A 22187-nucleotide genomic window follows, 5' to 3' on the forward strand; every position below is an offset into this window, starting at 1 on the left:
GACGTGGCACCAGCTGAGGCCCTGTGGTCACTTCCAGCCTGAGCTATGCTGGGATTCTGTGCTTTGCTTTGGTCCTTTCTATAAAAATGCAAATTCCAGTTCTATGTTCAGCAGGACAAAGCCCCTGGCATTCTAAAGGACGTTAAATCCAGTTTGGAACAAACACGTTTGCTGGGAGGCAGGAACATCTCACAGCAGCACTTCAGCAGGGAGTTAAGGCCTCCAACTCTGGTGGTGCTTGTGGGAAGCCTCGTCTGCATGGAAGTCCAAATAAGAATAAACACAGGGAGCAGTTGCAAATCAGTGTTATATAAAAGTTATAAACAGCCCTGATTTACAGTGTGCTACCTGAAACATGTTTGCACTCAGCAAAGAGGTCAAACAGCAAAGGAGACTGAGCAGGAAAATGCTGCAGTGGGACTGGGAGCACACAACTTGTTCTTCAGTCCTGTGTACAGGCACCAGCAAGAAAAGACTTTCATCTCTTGCACAACCATTTTCCAGGGCAAAGCCTCTCAGCACAGAATCCCAGCACAGCTCAGGCTGGAAGTGAGCCCAGGACTCAGCTGGTGCCACCTCCCTGCTCCAGCAGGGCCATCCCAGGGCACAGGGACAGGCTGTGGGCACACAGCTCTGGAACATCCCCAGGGAGGGACACTCCACACCCTCACTGGGCAATCTGGCCAGTGCTTGGTCGCTGCCCAGGGGAAAATTGTGCCTCCTGTCCAGGGCATCCCTTCCTGCCTGCTGCCTCTTCTGCTTCTCAGCAGCACTGAGCAGAGCCTGCTCCCTGCTCTGACACCCAGAGACAGGACCTAAGCTGGGTCCCAAAACCCAAATCGGGTTTATCATAATTGCAGTGGGACAGGGAGCAACTTTGAGCAAAAAGACTGCCTTAGTAACAGCAAAAAAGGAGTTAATGGATGTATCATTTTGCTGAGAGTTGCACCTTTTGGCAATGGATGTTATCCTCTTAGACTGAGGGCAGGTACATGGGGATTTCCTGTATTTTCCTGTTTGCTCATGGTGGAGAGGAATTGTGCAAAGTTTACAATACTTCTTCACCAGCTTCTCAAACAATGAAGTTATCAAGTGCCCAACAATGCTGTTTGCAAAAAACATCGTTGCACAATTTCTTTGTCACCTACATAACAAAATTCCCCGTTTGACTCCACAGAGAGTTTTGTGCAACACGTTTCTAAACATTTTTAAAAATGAGAGAAAAATAAGCATGGTCTTAAAGAAAGGAATGAATATTAGTAAGGTAGTTGCAAAAAAATCTCCCAAATCCTATGTGTATGTTTAACACAGAGCAGATGTACTGGACCTACATGAAAAAAAAACCGAAAACATCAGTTTAGCTAAATATGCAATAATATGTTACACATGTGGCATTTTCTAGGTCTTGAAGTGTGGCAAGCACATTTCTCTCCCTCTCAGGATTTTTCATAGAGGTGCACAGAGAGAAATGAAAGAGAAAACAATTTCTATTCCTTGTTTTTCCTATGTGAAATGTGTTTGGAGAATTGTTTACCTGAAGTGATTGCTTGGTTGGATTCTGGTGAGGATTGTTTGAGCCTGATGGCCAATCCAATCCAATCCAATCCAATCCAATCCAATCCAATCCAATCCAATCCAATCCAATCCACTCCAATCCACTCCAATCCAATCCAATCCAACCCAATCCAATCCAATCCAACCCAACCCAATCCAACCCAACCCAATCCATTCCAATCCAATCCAATCCACCTGTGTCTGGACTCTTGAGAGAGGGTCACAAGTTGTGTTAGAGTTAGAGTCAGATAAAGTAGTATGTAGTTTTAGTATCCTCCTTTTATATAGTATATTAATGTATTTTAGCATAATTACAATAAAGAAATCATTCAGCCTTCTGGATTGAGTCAGACATCGTCATTTCTTCCCATTGGGTTCTCCTGCATTTACAGTATGGAAGTAGTTGTGTAAGACAAGAAACTCCAGGTACTTGAGCCGAGCAGGGTGCCAGCGCTGTGGCTGATGAGGCTGGCACGGCCCCGGGACTGCTCTGGGATCCTCCGCAGACTCTGGGCTCAGCTCGGGTCAGCCCCCACGTCACGTCCCCGCTGCAGCCAGCTCACATTTCACGTTATTTCACATTATTTCACATTTCCGCAGGTCTGCGGCCACAGCCGGGGCTCTGCAGCGGGCGGGGAGAGCCGAGCCGCGGGCAGCGCATCCCACCGCTTCCCAAAGCATCCCACCGCTTCCCAAAGCATCCCACCGCTTCCCAAAGCATCCCACCGCTTCCCACCGCATCCCACCGCTTCCCACCGCTTCCCAAAGCATCCCACCGCTTCCCACCGCATCCCACCGCTTCCCAAAGCATCCCACCGCTTCCCAAAGCATCCCACCGCTTCCCACCGCTTCCCACCGCTTCCCAAAGCATCCCACCTCTTCCCAAAGCATCCCACCGCTTCCCAAAGCATCCCATCGCTTCCCAAAACATCCCACCGCTTCCCACCGCTTCCCACCGCATCCCACCGCTTCCCAAAGCATCCCACCGCTTCCCAAAGCATCCCAAAGCATCCCACCGCTTCCCACCGCATCCCACCGCTTCCCACCGCATCCCACCTCTTCCCAAAGCATCCCACCACTTTCCAAAGCATCCCACCGCTTCCCAAAGCATCCCACCGCTTCCCAAAGCATCCCAGCGCTTCCCAAAGCATCCCACCGCTTCCCAAAGCATCCCACCACTTCCCAAAGCATCCCACCGCTTCCCAAAGCATCGCATCGCTTCCCAAAACATCCCACCGCTTCCCACCGCATCCCACCGCTTTCCAAAGCATCCCACCGCTTTCCAAAGCATCCCACCGCTTCCCAAAGCATCCCACCGCATCCCAAAGCATCCACCGCCTGCCACGCCTCCCATAGCATCCCACCCCTTCACATAGCATCCCGCCGCTTCCCAAAGCATCCACCGCTTTCTAAAGCATCCCAGCGCTTCCCAAAGCATCCCACCTCATCTACCGCCTGCCACGCCTCCCATATCATCCCACCGCTTCCCAAACCATCCCATCCCTTCCCACCACCTGCCACGCATCCCACCGCATTCTATCACTTCTCTTCACCTCCTATCGCTTCCCATCGCATCCCATCGCTTCCTCCGCCTCCCCCGCGCCCCGGCCCAGCCCAGCCCAGCCCCGGGCAGGCGGAGCGGCTCCGCCCGGCCCCGCTGCCCGAGCTGCCGCGGCCGCTGCCCGCTTCCTCCGGCCGTCGGTGAGTGCCCAGCGGGGAAAGGCAGGAGGAGCTGGGGCGAGGGGCGGCGGAGGCACCGGAGGGATCGGAGGGATGGGAAGGATGGGAGGGATGGGAAGGATGGGAAGGATGGGAGGGATGGGGCAGCGCGGGCGGCTCCTCGGAACTCGCTTGTCCCCCCCGAGCGCAAACAGGAGCAGCACAGCTCAGCAGCACACACATCCCGCTTTTGAGAACTCTCCCTCAGCACAAACAGAATCCCTTGGCAGATTCTGGCTGCTCCTGACCCGGCGCATCCCAGCCCAGAGCAGCAGAGTGGAGCAAAGGGTCTCCCGTAGGGGCAAACCGAGCTGAAGGAAAATCCCAAAAGTGCAGCAATACCCTGTAGCTCAGCCAGCTTTCTCCCCGGAGGATATTTGTCCAAGCTGCAGATCCAGCAGCTCCTAAGGTCCCCAGGCTCGCCCCCTGCCCCCGGGCAGAGAGGAGTCGCTGCGGGTCAGGCAGCAAAGGGCAGAGCAGGGAGGAGATGCTCACATGGAAATGCGAAGGAAGGGAAGGGAAACAGATGGATAAAGCCCAGATTCCCCACTCTACTTAACGGCCACACTTGAATTAAGATGGTTCGAGGAGTTCCTGTTTGCTCAGAAAATATTTACGCTCTTCTTTCAAGCATCTTTCTGGTGAGGGAAGGGAAGGGTACACGGAAAAACGGGCAGGGAGGGGTGGTTTCCTTGTTTTAAGGGAGAACAGTGGAACAAAGAGGATGAGAAATAACTTAAACACTCACCACCTTCTGAAAACAATTATGCTCTTGCGAGGAAAAATTGTAAATGCATTAATTTCATACAGATCTTTCCTCAAATACCAGTCCAGCACATCCTGAGGGGGCTGACCCTAAAGCAGGGACATAACCTGCCCTAAACCTTATCCCATTCTTGATGTGGCCATCCCAGGCTTTCCTTTACAGACAAGAATGATGGAGAGGAATGGGAATTCTTGGATAAGATGTTTTTAAAGTTTTTACTTGCACAACACCAGGCTCTCTCACTATTAAGAAACCCTGTGCCCTTTTACCATCTGCCTAATCCCAGAAAAAAACATTAAAGCTGCCTGAAAAAAAAACAAAGGAGCTTGTTTAAGTCAGGTGTGTATTTCTAGAAAGGAAAAGTTTCGTATTTTCAATGAGTTATTGCTAAAATATGGAAGAACTCATGAAATTACTATGGTAAATTCACCAGATGTTTGAAGAGACTGAAAATACAGGTTCCAACTTAAAGATTAAAAAATAAGTGACTTAAAATAAATCTCTCAGTAACAGGGTTTACTTTTATTCCCAGTACAAGGAGACAGTGACTCCTCACACCCACTAGGATTTTTAAATCTGTGCATTTTGTGATGGATTTCACACAGTTCCAAAGCACCAAAAGTTCACTTGAGCTGAATTCAAGTAAATCCCCAAAGACTTTTCGTTGTGATTCAACCTCACCACTGAAAGAACTCCCAGCTCTTATTCACATACCTTATTTTTTACTTTTGTGAGTAGTGATGTCCCAAGCCACTTGGAAAGAACGAGATCTTTATGTTTGAATGACAGGGTGAGTTACATTTTTAAAAGCTAATTGTATTTCAGATGCAGAGGGATAAAACCACCAGTTTTACAGTTGTCAGGGGTTGGAGTCAGTAGTAGGACAAGGTGGAGTCCAAAAAAGTCAAGTTTTTTTGGGTTCCAAACCCAGAACGGAAAGGCAGCACTGCAGCTGCTCAGCTTTTCCTCACATTCCTGGGAATTTCCCCTTTGTTTATAAGGGATTTTACGGCTCAGGGGTTTATTTCCTGCATCACAGCACAAAGGACTTTTCTTTCATTACAGCAGTGATTTCACAAGTCTGGCATCTACAGCAAATTCTCTTTTTACACACAGGTAATAGAGCAAAGAATATAAGACAGCACAGCAGTACTTAAAGAAAATGATATTTAAATACTCTTTTGCTAAGAGATGACATTGATGACAAATTAGTTGATATTGATAATGTTTAGACAAGCAGGGAAAATTAATACCATATCTGGAAGCTTTGGGATTCTTGTCAAGTTGAATTTTTCCTCCAATCTCTTGGCAAAAATTATCCATATTTGGGAAATGCTATCACAAGAACAAGACTGTATCTTGTCATGGAAAAACTGACATTTTGAAAAACGTAAACTAGAAAATTGAGCTGCTAAAAGAGGAGTTTCATGGAAGTCTGAGCTTATATTTGGAAGGCCAAAACATTCTTTGGAATGTGTCCATCTTCTGTTAACTGTTTTGAATATTCATGGAATACAGGCCAAGTGTTAAAGAGAGTTGTTTAAAAAATGCCAGCCAGTGTCAAAAAAGTCTGTATCTATCTCCTGATAATTTCACGTTAAGGCTGGAACTTAAACATAATAAATTTACTTAGGAAAAAAAGAAAGTAAATACAGTGGTGTGTATAAAATTGTTAAATTAAGTAGCTGGTTATGTTGCTTGAAGGATACTGAAGGTACATTTCCAAACTGTCCTGGCTGGGCTGAGACATTGTCATTTGAGTGGGAACAACAGGCAGGTTTACCAAGTTTTTTCATTTACTTTTTATTAAAAATATTCTTTGAATATTGCCAGGCATTGGCTAGGGACGGTTCGCTTACAGAGAGATAAATGAGTTTTTGAGAGGGAAATTAACCAAACTTCTAGTATGTTAGTACTTTCAACAACTCAAGAATAATTTAGGGTAAAAAAAAATCACTAGAAATAAATAAGTTTCTTAAGTACAACAGAGTGAGTAAAGACCACCTGAATTAAATCTCATTTTATGCTTGAATTTAGTCTGATGAGCAAGAATTTTGCTCTTTGGAGCTGTAATTTCTTAAAAATCTGTCAGCAAGAGACATGCCAGTTTCTGGAAACTTTCTCCCACTCAGTCAGGGCTTAATAGATTGCACCGCACTAATGAGGCACCGAGGCATCCATTTAGCATCTCCCAATAGATTCTTGTTCCTTGGAAATGTAATACAATAACAAATCATGATTGCTGAGCCTCGCTGTAGAAAAAGTCCTTCCCAAACAGCAAAAATTAAGGAGGCATTTCATGGTGAGGTCAGGGTTTAGAATTTCCACAAAGCAATCCAAAGTTTTGGGCTGGTTTCTTTTTTTTTTTTTTTTCAAACTGTCCTGTCTTAGTGTACTTTGTTTCAGTGTAATTAAACTGTTCAAACATTAAACCCCATTTATTCATTATTATGGCTTTCTACTACTGGCAACTGAGTCAGAGATAAGGAATTACATCAGTAGCTCCTGAAGAAAGGGCACATTAACCTGCTTTGGAGCAGGAGCACTCCTGATCAATTCTGCAAGTTGCTTCCCAAATCCTGCCCTATCCAACCTCAGCAGTGCTAAGGAGAAGGTTTGGGAAGCAGTGAACACCATTTACTGCATTCTGCTGTTTTATTCACAGAATCCCAGAGTTGTTGGGCTGGGAGGATCTCTGGAGATCATGCAGTCCAAGCCCAGATGCAGTTCATATATTTCATATGCAACCAAGGAGAGCTGTCTAACCAGGCAGCTTTCTTTGCTGGTATTTTTTTCAGTTGAGGACTCATTTAAAGTTGCCTTTTCTCCCTTTATTTTACCATCCATTTAAATGGAAGTATGTGGGGGTGAAGATCAGTCGTTCCAGCATCTTACACCAGCTCCTTGCCTTGGCCATGCCCCCTACACTCAAACACACTTGAAGAGGTGGAGACAAAGACACAGCCTGGGATGTAACCACATTCCAGACATGCTGGTTTAACTTCCATGGAGTCATTTCTGTCCTCATTCTCAGGAGATGCTCAAGGGCTCTGAGCTGTGAGCAGCTGGCACAGAGGAATTGTCCTGGCAGAGCCTGAAGGAATCCAGGATCACAGCACTCCCCAGGGTGCTCCTGTCTCCTCTTCCTATGGATGCTGCTGGCACCAAGGACACGGCTCCTCTCCCGACACCCACCGGTGAGTAAAGCCCAGGCAAGAAGGAATTTGACCTCTCATAAGGCAGTACAAATCATTTGAGTTTAAACCCTGATTACTGGAATAAAAAGGATGAAGTTAAATGAACTATTGCATCACTGAGTTTCAATAGGAAATGCTGATTATTGAACAATCTATTGCATTGTATTGCTTTGGCCATGTTTAGAGTTCTGAGGGTGAGAAATCCCACGCATACCTCAGTGCCAGTTGTGTAAATACTTTGAGCAAATATATTCACAATATATTTGCTTTGAGCAAATATATTCACAATAATCTCCTTATTGCTTTAAGAGATTTACCAGAACATAAACTTAGACAAGCTATGCAATGGCACAGAATGTGTGTTACCCTCACAGACAGTTTTCAGCAATGGAGTGGAGGCAGAATTTGGTCAGTTGATCATTTGCTCCAAGATGAAATACTATTAATCAGTTCTGCACTGTGGATCAATACATGAAGTTAGCAGTTGGGAAGCAGAAGATGCTTATTAATCCTGAAAAAAATTATTTGATCTCAAATAATGTTTAAAAATGTTTTAAATCTGTGTGAGCCTAAATTGTGTAGGCAGAGATTACTCATTACCTATAATTTGAATGACTGCCTACTGACTGCCAGCTACTGGATTCTCAAACTGTTAGATGGAGGTTGTAAATAAGCACTGGGTTGTTTAAATTATTTAGTACAAAACATGTTAATATTGCTTTTTACTAGCACATTTTAAATTGGTTTGCCAATATGGAGCTTATGTTATGGTTCATGATCAGCTGTTTAATCAGATATAATGAATTAAAACTGTGAAGAATTCAATTTCTTCTTCGGATTGTGGGATCTGAAGAAAGAGATTAAGCTCTATGAAAACTGTTTGGGATTGGTTAGTGGGGTTTCATAAAACACAAATTACCTGTGTTTAAAATGCTGTAAAAATTTCTTGCTTAGGAAAGCCCTAAAAGGGACAGTGCTAAGCTGAGGTACAAATTAGCTTGATTATCTTATTACTACAGTGACTGAGTACGTTTTTTTTCTTTCCTCTAGTTCTGGAAATAAAAATCCCCAGGCAACCTAACACGTTTTCATCCAGGAGTGCAAACCATGACTGAACGTCCAAGGCCTGGACGCCCACTCCGATTCTCACTCCGTGAGCCGGCAAAAAGATGTCCAACAACACAACACAGGCCTCCAGCAACACTCCCCCAGCCCTCCTAGGCCTGCTCCTGGGAGGCATTTCCCTGGTCACCATTGTCATGAACATTCTAGTGCTGTGTGCTGTGAAAATGGAGAAGAAGCTGCAGACCGTGGGCAATTTATACATCGTGAGCCTCTCCATCGCCGACCTGATCGTGGGGGCGGCCGTGATGCCCCTGAACATCGTGGACCTGCTGAGCCCCGCGTGGCCCCTGGGGCTGGAAGCCTGCTTGTTCTGGCTCTCCATGGATTACGTGGCCAGCACGGCCTCGATTTTCAACCTCTTCATCCTGTGCGTGGACCGCTACCGCTCGGTGCAGCAGCCGCTCAAGTACCTCAAGTACCGCACCAAGATGAGAGCCTCGCTCCTCATCCTGGGGGTCTGGCTGCTCTCCTTCACCTGGGTCATCCCCATCCTGGGCTGGCACCTTTTTGCCAACAACGGGCAAAGGACGGTGGAGGAAAACAAGTGTGAGACGGAATTCTTCAAAGTCACCTGGTTTAAAGTGCTGACGGCTATTTTCAACTTCTACCTGCCCTCCCTGCTGATGTTGTGGTTCTACTGCAAAATCTTCAGGGCTGTTCAAAAACACTGCCAGCACCGAGAGCTCAACAACAGGTCTCACTGGTCCTCCACGGAAAAAAACACCGTGCATCAAACCAAGACAAAGGATGACAAAAATATTTGCCTCCAGGAGCAAATCTTAGGTGAGAACACCCCCGGTGCAGACAAGAAAAACTCCCCAGAGACCCAAAAAGTGGAGGCAGGGCTTCATTTCAGCCATCCTGACAAGGCTTCAAAGGCCCTGTGTAATGGGAAGGTCCTGAAGTGGAGCTGTTTCTCCCTCACCACAGCCAAGGCTGAGCCTGGCTTGGATAAAGCAGGGAAGAGGGGGCCGTGTGCCACGAAAAAACCTGGGGACAAGGAGCAGCCTGACTGCCCGGACAGTGACTCCAGTGGGGCATCAGACAACCACACCTTCACTGAGGTGGCCCCCCAGGCAGAGCCCAGCCCCGAAGGAGCCTGCCATCCTCAGGGGAGCACCAGGGACTCCAGGGGGACGACATTCCTGAGGCAAACCTGGCACGCCCTGCACAGCCATTCCAGGAGCATCCACCGGCACGGCAACAGGGACAGGAAGGCAGCCAAGCAGCTGGGGGTGATCATGGCAGCGTTCATGATCTGCTGGATCCCCTACTTCGTGCTGTTCACGGTGATAACTTTCCACGACCACAAACAGCTCTTAGAACTGCACAGGGGCACCATATGGCTGGGCTACATCAACTCCACCTTAAACCCATTCCTCTATCCTCTCTGTAACCAGAATTTCAAGAAGACTTTTAAAAAGATCCTTCACATTCATTGATGCTGGGCTGGGGTTTTGGAGCTCAAGTGCAGCTCAGGAGTTCGACCACACGAAATGTTCTGGTTTCAAAGGATGGGTACAGTAAAAGACTTTGGCAAACTGTAATCTGTAAAGAAGTGGAGCTAAAAGTGGGAGATGTGCATTTAATAGTTTTAACATATTTGAAGAACGACTTCAGGTCAAGAATCTGAAAAACTCAAGGTCAGAACATGAACTGTTACACTGCTGTCAACCGTTTACCATTTGAGACCACCACTTCCATCACAGAAATGGAGACACAGATAAATCTCTTCAGTGATTATAAATTATTCAGCTACAGAACAGGAAGAAATCACATTTCTGTCATTGGCCACAAACATTTTTCTCTTTCAACTTACTCCATTACACACATTGCTTGTGAAGTGAGATTTGCAAGTGGAGGTACTTTGCACAAAGAACCTGAAACTGTTTAAAAAAACTCCCCTATTTATTTATAGCTTCCTCCAAAGCACAAACTTTTCATCAAGTGTCAAGTTTTATTGTGTATGCTACTGTATCTCTTTGATATCATGCTTATATTAACTGTACATTAACTTTGCTGAAAAAAAAAAGTAGATTTTATGTCCCAAAAGGGTTTCCATGCTCAATATACTGTCACCATCTGCTCCAGAAGAGTGTGCTGTTGTTTCTAGACTTGAGGAATATAGCTGATTACACATAAAATATGTTTACCTTTTCTACCTTTTATATTTAATTGTATTTCATACATCTTGCTGTCAAATATTTCAAGAGAAAAACACAATAATAGAATTCTCGATGTTTGATAAAAAGACTTCAAGAAGATGCTGGAGCACAACTGAAAGCTGGGCTGGCTTTGATGTTACAAAGAAAAAAGAAATTCCTCTCCTTCCTTTTGTTGTGCTGATGAATTTCCCACATTCTGAACAGTTTCTTAATTGTATTTAAAGGATTCAGTATTAAAAGAAGCCCTAATATATCTGCATTTTAATACATTGGGGAAATATGCTAAAGGAATAGACTTAAGTTTATGCTATATCAGTGTATCATGCAAGGTTCAGAGATTAATTGACTTTGGTTTCAAGTTGCACTCAGGAAAAACTGCAATTAGGAATCTTAAATCTGGCAGAAATAAGGCAAAATGCAGAGAGAGAACATAAAACCAACAAAATTAATTGCAGAATTCAGACAAGTTTTTCACTGCAGGAAGAATACCTGCACAAGTAGTAAAATGTACCTCTTTGGAGTAGAGAACAGAACTTTTTGAAACACATGCTCTAATCCCTTACCTTTCACAAACAATTGCTGAGGTTCACAGCCATTAATTTTTTTTTTTCTATTCCAATTTGCAACAGCAATTCTGGCCAAAATGGATGGTAATTTAGATGATTGCTGAGGAAATAAAAGTCAGCCACAGTTATTAGTGCTGAAAAACACATTTACCCAAGGGCTGCTGAGAAATCTGTCCTGTTGATCATAAAATTACCTTTTCTGACCTTAAAATGTACTAATACACAAAAAAAAACTCAGCAAGGTCATTGAAAATTGATCAAAATCATTGAAAATTGGTCTAAAAATGATGGTGACTGTGACAACAAAAACCTTTGGTAAAAATAAAGAACATTCAAACAGCTAAACCAAGGAAAACACAGCTGCCTGAAATTTTTTTTATTTCAAGCCAATTTACCCATGATCTTCATGTAACTGTATTAACAGCAAAGACAGGGGATTTGTGATAACCACATTTTATAGCTATTAGATAACAACAGAACAGAGAAATGGGATAGTGTCTATTTTAAATAGCAAGTACCTAAGAAAATTTCAGAGTTTATTTCACTGAACAGGCAATTCCAGTGGCTCTGGTGGATGTGAGGGAAGCAGAGGAAAGCAAATTTCGGTAAGAAATAGAGAAACCTCCCTCCAATGTAAGGCCAAAGCTCAAGAGAATATTTCAGGTGTGGTTTCCTGTAAAATGTTTTCAGTGTTTTCCAGTTGACAGCCAAGGTCAGAGGACATGGAGTTTCAGAGAAACAACAAGAGTCTGGGGATTTCTTGGAGATGTGAAAAACATGTTCACTCTCTTGTAAAAATTTTAAAACTTTAATAAAGGACAATAGGACCATAGAGCAACAGTTATTATGGCTGGGTGCCTCTTGGCACTCAGTCAAGAGCACACTTGCTATTTTGGAAACACCATTCATATACCATTTCTATTGCATCAGCCTGTTACATACTCACAAATTATGCATAGTAACAACTTTTCCCCAAACTAATTTACAAATTCCAAGAACTGTCCAGCACAGCTCCTCCTCAATTCTGCCTTTTTAGGGCATGCACATTCCTTGGTGGTGGTTTCAGTCCATTCTTACCACCTCCAGTGAAAAGGATGAACTTCCATAGGAATGGCTTCGGTCCATAACTGTCGGTACATTTGGTCCAAAATATAGTCCATGTTTTCTTCAGATGGTGAGAGCTGATAGTTGGTGTTTCTGTACAGATGTCCTCATCCTGTCTTCATGGGATGTGATCCCATCCAAGCAGGCATTTTAACACAAACACACTTATATCAGCAATGTCACTAAGCTTAATTAACAACAAAATAAAAACTATATAACAAAGTTACTTTAACATTACACATATAAAATCCATTTTAGTATCTGCGAAAAGCCAATATTATGTGTCCATAACATATTATTATAACATATTGTAATATAATTAACATATATGTCAACGATATATGTTACTATAATATAATTAACTATGTGTTAATTATATTAACATATTATTATAATATGTGCACCAACACACAGAGATGTGCTGGGACTGATGTTTAGCAGCACGGAGCGTTCCGTGGTCACCGGGGACACCTGGCGGGCCGGGAACCAGCGGGAATTTCACCGCCCTTCCCACATTCCCAGCGAAAGCCGCAGCCAGAGAGGAACCATTACTGCAGCTGCGCCTTTAGGCACTTTCTCACCGACTAAAACGAAATTAAATTGCTGCATTTTCTCAGGGCTCTGCCGCGTGCCGGGGAAGTTGGAGCGGCACACGGCTCCAAGCGCTGCGGGACGCGGGCCCGCCCGACTGCTCCGAGGCGGGGGATGCTCCCGCCGGGACCGGGAGCGGGATGGGAACGGGGATGGGAACCGGGAGCGGGATGGGAACCGGGATGGGAACCGGGAGCGGGATGGGAACGGGGATGGGAACCGGGAGCGGGATGGGAACCGGGATGGGAACCGCGAGCGGGATGGGAACCGGCACGGGGCCGGGGCCGCCCTCCGTGCCCGCCGCGCCATCGCCCCGCGCCGCCCGCCCCTCACACGCTGCCGCGTCACCGCCGTGCGCCGCCCGCCGTGCCGGAAGTGCGGAGCGAGCGGCGCAGCCGGTAAGGGACGGCGGGCACGGGGCGGGCGGGTCCTGCCGGCCCCGGTACCGTCACTGCCCCAGCACTGCCCCGGTACCGGCACTGCCCCGGTACCGGCACCGCCCCAGCCCCGGTACCGGCACCGCCCCAGCCCCAGCACTGCCCCAACCCCGGTACCGGCACTGCCCCAGCCCCGCTACCGGCACCGCCACCGGCACTGCCTCAGTACCGCCACCGGCACTGCCCCAGCCCCGGTACCGGCACTGCCCCAGCCCCAGCACTGCCCCAGCCCCGGTACCGGCACTGCCCCAGCCCCAGCACTGCCCCAACCCCGGTACCGGCACTGCCCCAGCCCCGCTACCGGCACCGCCACCGGCACTGCCCCAGCCCCGCCACCGCCCGGCACCGCCCAGCCCCGGTACCGGTACCGCCACCGGCACCGCCCCAGCCCCAGCACTGCCCCAGCCCCGGTACCGCCACCGGCACCGCCCCCGCCGCGTCTCGGCACCGGCACCGTTCCCGCAGTGCCCCTGGCAGCCCCGCGGTCGGTGTGTCCGGGCCTCAGCCCGCTCCCTGCGGCAGCAGCCACGCGTAGACGGGGCCGGGCGGCCGGGGCCGTGTCCATGTTCGGGCCCGGGGCCGTGTCCATGTTCGGGGCCGGGACCGTGTCCATGTTCGGGCCCGGGGCCGTGTCCATGTTCGGGGCCGGGACCGTGTCCATGTTCGGGGCCGGGGCCGTGTCCATGTTCGGGGCCGGGGCCGTGTCCATGTTCCGGGCCGGGGCCGTGTCCATGTTCCGGGTCGGTGCTGGTGCCGGTGCCGTGCTGGTGCTCTGTCGGTCCCGGATCGCTGCGCGTGGCCAGTGCCGGTGCCGTGTAGGTTCTCTGTCAGTCCGTGTCGCTGTGCGGGGCCGGTGCTGGTCCCGGTGCCGTGTGGCTGTGCCGTTCCCGTGTCAGGGTTCGGTGCCGTTCGTGTGTCGGTCCCCATGCCGTGTGGCTGTGTCATTATCGTGTGGCTGTGCCGTTCCCGTTCCTATGTCGGTCTCGGTGCCGTGTCAGTCCCGGTCCTGTTCCCGTGTCGGTCTCAAGGCCGTGTCACTCCCCGTTCCTATGCCGGTCCCGGTGCCGGTGTCGTGTCTGTCCCGGTGTCGTGTCTGTCTCGGTGTCGGTCCCAGTGCCGGTCCCGTTCCCGTGTCGGTCCCAGGGCCGTGTCACTCCCGTTCCTGTGCCGGTGTCGTGTCTGTCCCGGTGCCGGTGTCGGTCCCGGTGCCGTTCCCGTGTCGGTCCCGGGACCGTGCGGCTGTGTCATTCCCGTGTCGGTCCCGGTGCCGTTCCCGTGTCGGTCCCGTTCCCGTTCCCGTTCCCGTTCCCGTGCCCAGCGGGCGCTGTGTGTGTTCCGCAGGTCCCGCCGCCCCGCCGGGCCATGGCCGCTCCGTGCCCGCTGCAGTTCGCCCCGTTCAGCAGCGCGCTGGCCGCCGGCTTCTGGCACGAGCTGACCCAGCGCAAACTCACCCAGTACCGCCTGGACGAGACGCCCAAGCTCATCAAGGGCTACTACTACAACGGTGAGCACCGCCCTGCCCGGTCCGCTCTCCCGCCGCCCTGCCCGGTCCCGCTCTCCCGCCGCTCCCCCGGGCGCCTGCCGCGCTTCAGATGCTTCGCTGAAACGCTGGAAAGAATGGCTGGGAATTTTGTGTGTTCCGCTGTCATTTACATCAACAACAACAACAAAAATTTTGGTTTAAAAGGAGCTTTGTTGCTGCTTTTTTGTTTCCAGGTGATCCTTCGGGTTTGCCAGCTCGATTGACGCTGGAGTTCAGTGCCTTTGATATGTAAGTACAGGTTGTGGTTTGCCTTCATTTGTGTTTGGAGACACTTTCCTGGTATAAAATTGACATATTAGTTAGAGAAACTCTACGTGAGAATAAACAACTCTACCTGAGAATAAACAGCTCTACCTGAGAATAAAAAAATTCATGTGAGAATAAACAACTCTACATGAGAATAAACAGCTCTACCTGAGAATAAAAAAATTCATGTGAGAATAAACAACTCTACATGAGAATAAACAGCTCTACCTGAGAATAAAAAAATTCATGTGAGAATAAACAACTCTACATGAGAATAAACAGCTCTACCTGAGAATAAACAAATTCGTGTGAGAATAAACAACTCTACATGAGAATAAATAAATAACCTTTTTACCAAAGGCTCTTGTTGTTACAGTCACCATCATTCTTAGGCCAGTTTTCAATGATCTTGCTGAGGTTTTGTCATGTATTAGTACATTTTAAGGTCAGATTATGGATAAATATTTCATGGATAAATAAATAAATTAATGTACTTTATAGCAGTGCAGAGACTGCTTTGAGTCACGAAAAAGTGAACTCCTTCTGGATGAACTTAAAATATTCTGAATTCCCAGATTTACTCACTTTCTACATGTATATTTATATGAAATACCACTTTTTCCCCATTTCCTCAGCTTTTTTGCATTAGGGAGATTTTTTTAGTCGACTCCTTCCTTTCTAGCTTAATTAGCATTTCAAATAGTTTTGACGGTCCCTGGTTGTTACACTGTAATGTCCTCTGAAGTGTTTATCTATTATGACTGGAAAAATACCAGGTTTAGAGAGCAGTGTTAAAGGAGGCAATAAAATCCATCAGATCTGTAAATAAAGGAAATGTTGTAGGATTTTAACCTAATATATCTCAAAAGTAAAATACTGATTGCAACAGCAGCTTCTCCAGCTGATGATGTTACAAATTATAAAAGCTGCTCAATCTTTTGTCTGGCTTGGGTTTCCTTTGGGATGTGTTTTAAACATCAAATTTTAACTAACTCTTAGTGTGAGGACAAAACTGGCATCTAAGTTCAGCCTAAATTGGTTTTTCTCAGTGCAAATCTCATTTGTCACAGGTAGCTTCTGTTTGAACAGAAATTAAAAGCTTCACTCCCTGGTTTAGTGTCACTCTGCTTGGGGAGAACACAGATGCCAGATGTATTTTTGAAGCCATGATGGAGATGTGTGTTTGCACATCTGGTTATTATTCCATCAATCCATGTTCATAAGGATTAATTAACTTATTTAATTAATTTTAATTTTGTTGCTGTGCCTCATCATTTGGTTGAGGTTAACACCATAAGATAGATACTGCTGCTGATGATATGTTAATTCCTTCTTTTTTGCAGGAATGCTTCAATACCAGCACGTTGCTGTCCTGCTTTTGGAACATTGTATAACACCAACACTTTTGAGACTTTCAAATCCTGTGATAAAAAAGCACTTCTGGACAAGGAAGCAAAAGAGGTGAGATTTAAAATCAAATCATAGAGTGTTTCCAAATCCTTGGAGTGCTTTACACTCTGCCCCAAATTTGGAGCTATTCCAGTCTTGACCAGCCTCAGGATTCAGCTTATTCTGGAAAGAAGAGTTAGGTGTTTGCATTTTACTGTTCTCTACAAAAGAGTAGAACCTAATTAATTAATGATAACTAATTCTACATGGAGAACTCCATCACATTTTAAGCTCTGCAATGCCCTTGGAGCTGCCAGGGACATAAATTCTGTACAGCACATATTTAAAATTTGTCTTCATACCCAAAAACCAGCAGTGCCTGGTTTAAACCTCAGATTACTGCAATTTATCTGTGTGACAAAGAGATGGTGAAACTTCACAGCAGCAATAATCATAAAGATAATGAGCGATAATAGAGCAAGAAAAAGATGGGTGAGAGGGGCTGGTCTGCCTGCATTGTCACCAGTGTGTTTAATGTCATGGCCTGGGGAGAGGTGAAGGTCAAATTTAAGATGCTTTACTTTGACCTGTCCTTGATTCCTTTAATTAATTGCCTCGAGTAACAAAGTTTTCATGCATATCTTCACTCCAAACTAGGATTTTTTTGCATTCCTGTGGCCTCGTAATTCCCTGTTGTCTGACCTTTAAAATCCTTTTAACACAGATAATTGTATGAATTAATTCAGTTTAAAAGAATGCCAGAGAATGTTTATCTCCAGACTTTATAGGTAGCTGGAAGAATTACAGATTTTTGGAGCTGTTCTCATGTTCTCTTGTGTTTCTCTGCCCTTTTTCTTTCTTCTTGTCCCCACAATCCTTGGCAGATCTGGGAATCAATCAAATCTGGAGCTGCTCTGGAGAACCCAATGCTGTTGAACAGGTTCCTGCTGCTGACATTTGCAGTGAGTACAGAAAATTTGTGTCTCCTACTTTTAGTGGCAGTAGTAAAGTAGTTTCTTTTTAGGAGTATTCATATATTTTGTATTAATAATAATGGTGCATTCATATATTTTTATATTATTTCCTACAAATGTATAAGATTACCTGATGGCCTTACAGATATCAGTAAAAGTAGAGCAGCTGTTTCATGTTGTAGAAATTGAAAGCTTTACTACATGCTCCAGCTACCAAAGCCTGAAGGATTGTACACACACTGTCTCTTTACATCTTAAATAAAAACATATACAGAGAATGAAGTCCTTTAGTATTTTTATGATTTTCTAAACTCATTGTGAAGTAAAGACCCCTGTGGTTTCCAGGGTTAAAATCATAAACCATTAATTTTAATTAGTATTATATCATTTATTTTGATATATCTCCTTACTACCTAATTTAACTTTTTTTTTTTTTTTTCTCTAGGATTTAAAAAAGTATCATTTCTATTACTGGTTTTGCTACCCTGCTCTCTGCTTCCCTGATGGAATTCAGATTACTCAGAAACCTGTCTGTCTTGGGGACAAGTTCTCACTAAATCAGGTATTCAAAATCCTGAAGACTGTGAATTCTGCAACATTGAGAACTTCTGTGAGCTTTAAAACTCAGTATTTTTTGTCACCACATCCTGAATTAGTTGTAGACTCTAATTTCTTTTTTAAACTTTACTTTTTTTTATTTCCGTGTTGGTTTGTGGTTTACCTTTTGTTTCAGGATTGTTTAAATTGTCTCAGTGTAGGTGCAAGCATGGCAAGCAAATCCTGAAGAGGTGATTATGATAAGCTATATATTTTATATTTATTTTTGAGATATATATGTTAAGCTGTATATAAAAATGAAAATTAATATGTAGTTATGTATACAGATTTGGTTTTGAATCTCATTTAAAAGAAACCTTTATAAAGAGGCATACCCTGAGTGAGCCAACTCATTAAAAGTACAAGATTCTTAATAAAATATATGTTTAGACAAGAAAAAGAAGTTAATTTTTTTTTTCTTTTTTTAGGAAAAAAATGAAACAAATTTTAACTTATTACATATTACAGGGCAAAATTGTTAAAGCTGTTGGTTCAGTTGTGTTTGCACTTTCAGATTCAAGCCCTGCAGAAAGCCTATGATGACCTCTGCCAGGAGGAGGGGGTGACAGCCCTGCCTTATTTTTTAATTAAGTATCATGATAATTCTGTCATGATATCCCTGCTGAAAAAGTGGGATGGCTTCTTTCATGACCAAGGAGGAAAGGTAATAAGAACTTTATATAATTTTATATAATTAAATTTTTAACCTGTGAATGGTTTGAAGGTCTAATACTGAGCTGGGCACGGTGGTTGTGTCTTGAGGGTGGCTGTAAAGTGATTTTTATGCTGTTTTCCCTTTGATTTGTTCTTTTGCTGGCCTGTGCCCTGTCACTTTCTGATCATTCCAAAATCAGTGCAGAATTTTGGGTTAGGGGCAAGGCTTCAGTTGCTGGGCTTCCCTCCGAATTGTGTTTTTAAAGCAGTGAGGCTGCATTTACTGCAGTGAACATCCGGTGTCCCTGAAGAGGTCAGACTGAATAAATCTCAAAGCTGTGGCAAAAGCCTGAGTAAAACCTAATGTGACCATGGATTAAATATTTATAAATATGCAAAATGTGTCTGTAGGCCTGCTCTGTCCAGAAGTTTTATTTAAAAATGCCAAATAACCTTTGCATGACCGTGGATAGATGAGTTCTCATGCAGAACAATTTGATTTGCAGGTGACAGTTGGAGTTTATGATCCTTGTAATTTATCCCAGTATCCAGGATGGCCACTGAGAAACTTCCTGATCCTGGCAGCCCACAGATGGTACCTATTTTATTCTTTCCCACAAAGATGATTTATTGGTTGATGTTAAATGAGATATTTTTCTCCACGGTATTGCACTCATATCACCCACTTGAGATTTTGGTTTTTTTCCCTTGACATTATCCACTTGGAGTGATTCTGATTATGTGCATTATTCTGTTTTTTACTTCTGTCAGTCACAAATTCCTATTAATCCTAATTCTCACATGGATGCATTCACCTGGAGATGCCAGCTTCATACCCTGCCAGTGCTCTCCAGCAGTGTCAAATCTTGTTTAAGATACTCTGTGCATTTAAATAATTAATTAGCATCAAGTAATAGCAGACTTAAGTTTTAGAAATCAGATATTCTTAGGTTTTATTTTTGTACCACTTGAATTTTTCTTTTTATTGGGGAGAAGATAGGAAGAGAAGACACAGTTTTACACTCTGGGTTTTGAAAAAAAGGATTTAAATTATCAAATGAATTTGGGTTTCTGTAACAAAACTGTAATTAGGTTGCACTTCCATAGTTTTGAGTGTTACATTTACACAGCCTTGGGGTTCAGAGGGGTTTAGGCACTAAAATTCTCATTTTTTGTTTGGGAGTTTGAATCATAAGGAGAAAAAAATTATATATATTGAGAACTCAGAGGATCTTGGTGCCACAGCAAAGTCCCAGCATGTCACCTGATGTGTGCTCTGGTGCTTTTCAGTAATTTTTTTAATTAAATCTGCAGTTTGTCCAGTGCTGGATAAATGCAAGGACAGATGACAGTGGCATTGCTTTAGAGCTGTGTCACACCAAACCAGTCATTTTCTTCCCCTTCAGGAATTATTTCTCTTTCTGTTCCTGATAAAGACAACAAAGTTTAGTACCAAGACAAAAAGCCTAATTCAGAACCTGCAAGAGACTAAACCTGTGTGGAATGGTGTTAAAAAAAGTCCCTTTTCTATTAAAGAAGTTGCATGTCTGTCTCTGTTTCTCTTTTATTTTAATGGCAGGGGCAGTGCTCTGCAGGGGGTTGAAGTGCTCTGCTTCAGAGACAGGACCCTGCAAGGGGTGAGAGACATCACACACAGCATCATCTTTGAAATCAAACTGCCAGAGGCACCCCTGGGCCCAGGTAATCCTTTAAAAACATTTTTCCCCCTCTTTTTTTCCCTTCCTAATCACTGCTGACATGAGAAAATAAATTACTACTGCAGAGTGGTTACTTAGCATAAGTTGTTTCAAATGGATTTTAAATAGTTGGAATTTCTGTTAAATGTCTCTAAAGGAAATTATTCCTTTTTCGACAAAAAAAAAGAGGAATATTCTCTCTTAATTTTTTCCTCCTGTGATTGTGTTTCTAATTGAAAGCTAAGAGAAGTCCTGCTGGTGGCATAGGAAATACAATAAAACAGCACTTCATGTCATTTTTTCTTGTTGAATTTGCATAGATTCCCTCAGGTAGGAAAAAAAACAATAGTGAATTTATGGGGTGCAAAATTTCTGGAGAAGTTCTAAAATGGTAAAAGCCTGCCCCAGAGTGGAACTGTTCCTTTAATCCCATGGTGACACATCCAGGTGTATTTTAAAGCAGTAGACTTGAAATATTAAAACATAATCTCAGATTTAATTTCTAGGCAGGGGAGAGTATCACAAAATTTCTCTACCTCAGGCAAAAAGTTATGAGTGCTTCAGATGTCATTGTTGCAAATTATTTAATTATATGTCGTTAAGATATATAATTCTCCACGGAATTTGCAGATGGGGTCTAGGGACCATGAAATGATGGCTGAAATTGGCAAAATTGACTGAATAATGAATTTTCTGAGCTTGACATTAAAGATCTGAGGGAGAATGCTGCCAGCTCTGTGCTAGGTGTGAAGCTTAACAGGCAAAAAGCAGCACAGGGGACACCTGAGAGCAAAGAAATTCTCCAGGAACTTTCAGCTGATGTAAACAGCACAATTAGTGTAACAGGTTATAAAGTACAGGTTATTTACTGGCAGGTTTAAAATAAGTTTTTTTCCAACAGGGTCAAGTCCAAAAAAAATTCTTTTTTTCTGTCCTGTAATATTAAGGTTTTCATTCTTTCTTTCCTTTTTCTTGCCTTTATTTTGTTTTTGTTTTTGTGGTTTTGTTTTGTTTGGGTTTGTTTTGGGGTTCTTTTTGTGTGCATTTTAAATATTTCAGATTGTCCAAAAGCTGTTGGATGGGAGAAAAACCAAAAGGGAGGCATGGGACCAAGGATGGTGAATCTCAGTGAATGCATGGATCCAAAAAGGTTTGGTTTTTATCTTTTAAATTCCCACAGTTTTCTTTACTTAGATTTAATCCATAGCAAGTTGAAATGTGAAATAGGTAAGAATATGCAATAAAACATCCACTGGATATTGTTTGGACTTTCTTTTGGAGGTGAGGACCTTCACAGAGCAGTGCACTGCTTGCAGCAGAAATCTTGGCCATTCTGGACTCTAGTTGAGAATTCTGAATTTATTTATTTAAAGCTGAGTGAAATGTAGGTCAGAGTGTTGCAGACCTGTGGAATTTCACTGAATTGTATAACCTGGCAGGATACTAATGAAAGTAAGCATGGGGGAAAGTTCATCCTTTGGGATTTGTCAGAGTGGGGCAGGAAGGAGCTCAGGAAATGTGACTTTAATAATTTTTATCATTCTGTACATGATGTTTGGGCAATGGATTGAAAAGAATGGGGTTACAGAGTGTCTGCATGTGTGTCCTTGCCTTGGAAAAGCCTCTTGGTCTGATGGTTCAGGTTCACATTTTGCCCATCAAGCAAAACCATTTTTGTCAAGCACTTGTGGAAATTCTCAGTATTCACAGACATTCAATAAAGTTCATCTCAGGGTTCTTAATTCTTTGAGTTTCTTGACCTTCTTTACTTGTGTAAATTATCTAAGTGCTTCCCAAAGAGGTGTTGGTAAAATGCCAGCCTTGACAATTGCCATTTAATTCCTTGTTGGACAAATAATTTTC

The 22187-nt window shown here is 44.3% G+C and overlaps 2 protein-coding genes and 1 long non-coding RNA gene across 8 annotated transcripts in view; 2 read left to right on the top strand and 1 right to left on the bottom strand.

The window, feature by feature from the left end:
• Positions 1-2932: 2932 nt before the first annotated feature.
• On the top strand, positions 2933-11449 carry HRH1 (histamine receptor H1). The gene is made up of 3 exons (XM_032750784.3): positions 2933-3255; positions 7074-7236; positions 8287-11449. The coding sequence occupies exon 3, from the start codon at positions 8406-8408 to the stop codon at positions 9801-9803; it is 1398 nt and encodes a 465-aa protein (XP_032606675.3). The 5' UTR covers positions 2933-3255; positions 7074-7236; positions 8287-8405; the 3' UTR covers positions 9804-11449.
• Positions 11450-11881: 432 nt separating this feature from the next.
• On the bottom strand, positions 11882-13111 carry LOC115496933 (uncharacterized). The gene is made up of 2 exons (XR_003962455.4): positions 12778-13111; positions 11882-12312 (listed from the first exon to the last, which is right to left on the bottom strand). It is a non-coding gene; the product is annotated as an uncharacterized lncRNA (long non-coding RNA).
• Positions 13026-22187, top strand: part of ATG7 (autophagy related 7) — a 77637-nt gene continuing 68475 nt past the window's right edge. For all 6 annotated transcript variants that reach the window (XM_030282970.4, XM_072934640.1, XM_072934639.1 and 3 more), the window contains exons 1-10: positions 13026-13185; positions 14566-14728; positions 14941-14995; positions 16357-16474; positions 17287-17364; positions 17822-17938; positions 18488-18637; positions 19134-19222; positions 20207-20328; positions 21384-21474. In XM_030282970.4, coding sequence (XP_030138830.4) covers positions 13030-13185; positions 14566-14728; positions 14941-14995; positions 16357-16474; positions 17287-17364; positions 17822-17938; positions 18488-18637; positions 19134-19222; positions 20207-20328; positions 21384-21474 — 1139 coding nt within the window. In that variant the 5' untranslated portion in view covers positions 13026-13029. The remainder of the gene's footprint in view (positions 13186-14565; positions 14729-14940; positions 14996-16356; positions 16475-17286; positions 17365-17821; positions 17939-18487; positions 18638-19133; positions 19223-20206; positions 20329-21383; positions 21475-22187) is intronic.

The sequence above is a fragment of the Taeniopygia guttata genome, chromosome 12 (genome assembly GCF_048771995.1).
Source record: "Taeniopygia guttata chromosome 12, bTaeGut7.mat, whole genome shotgun sequence".
Lineage (NCBI taxonomy): Eukaryota > Metazoa > Chordata > Aves > Passeriformes > Estrildidae > Taeniopygia > Taeniopygia guttata.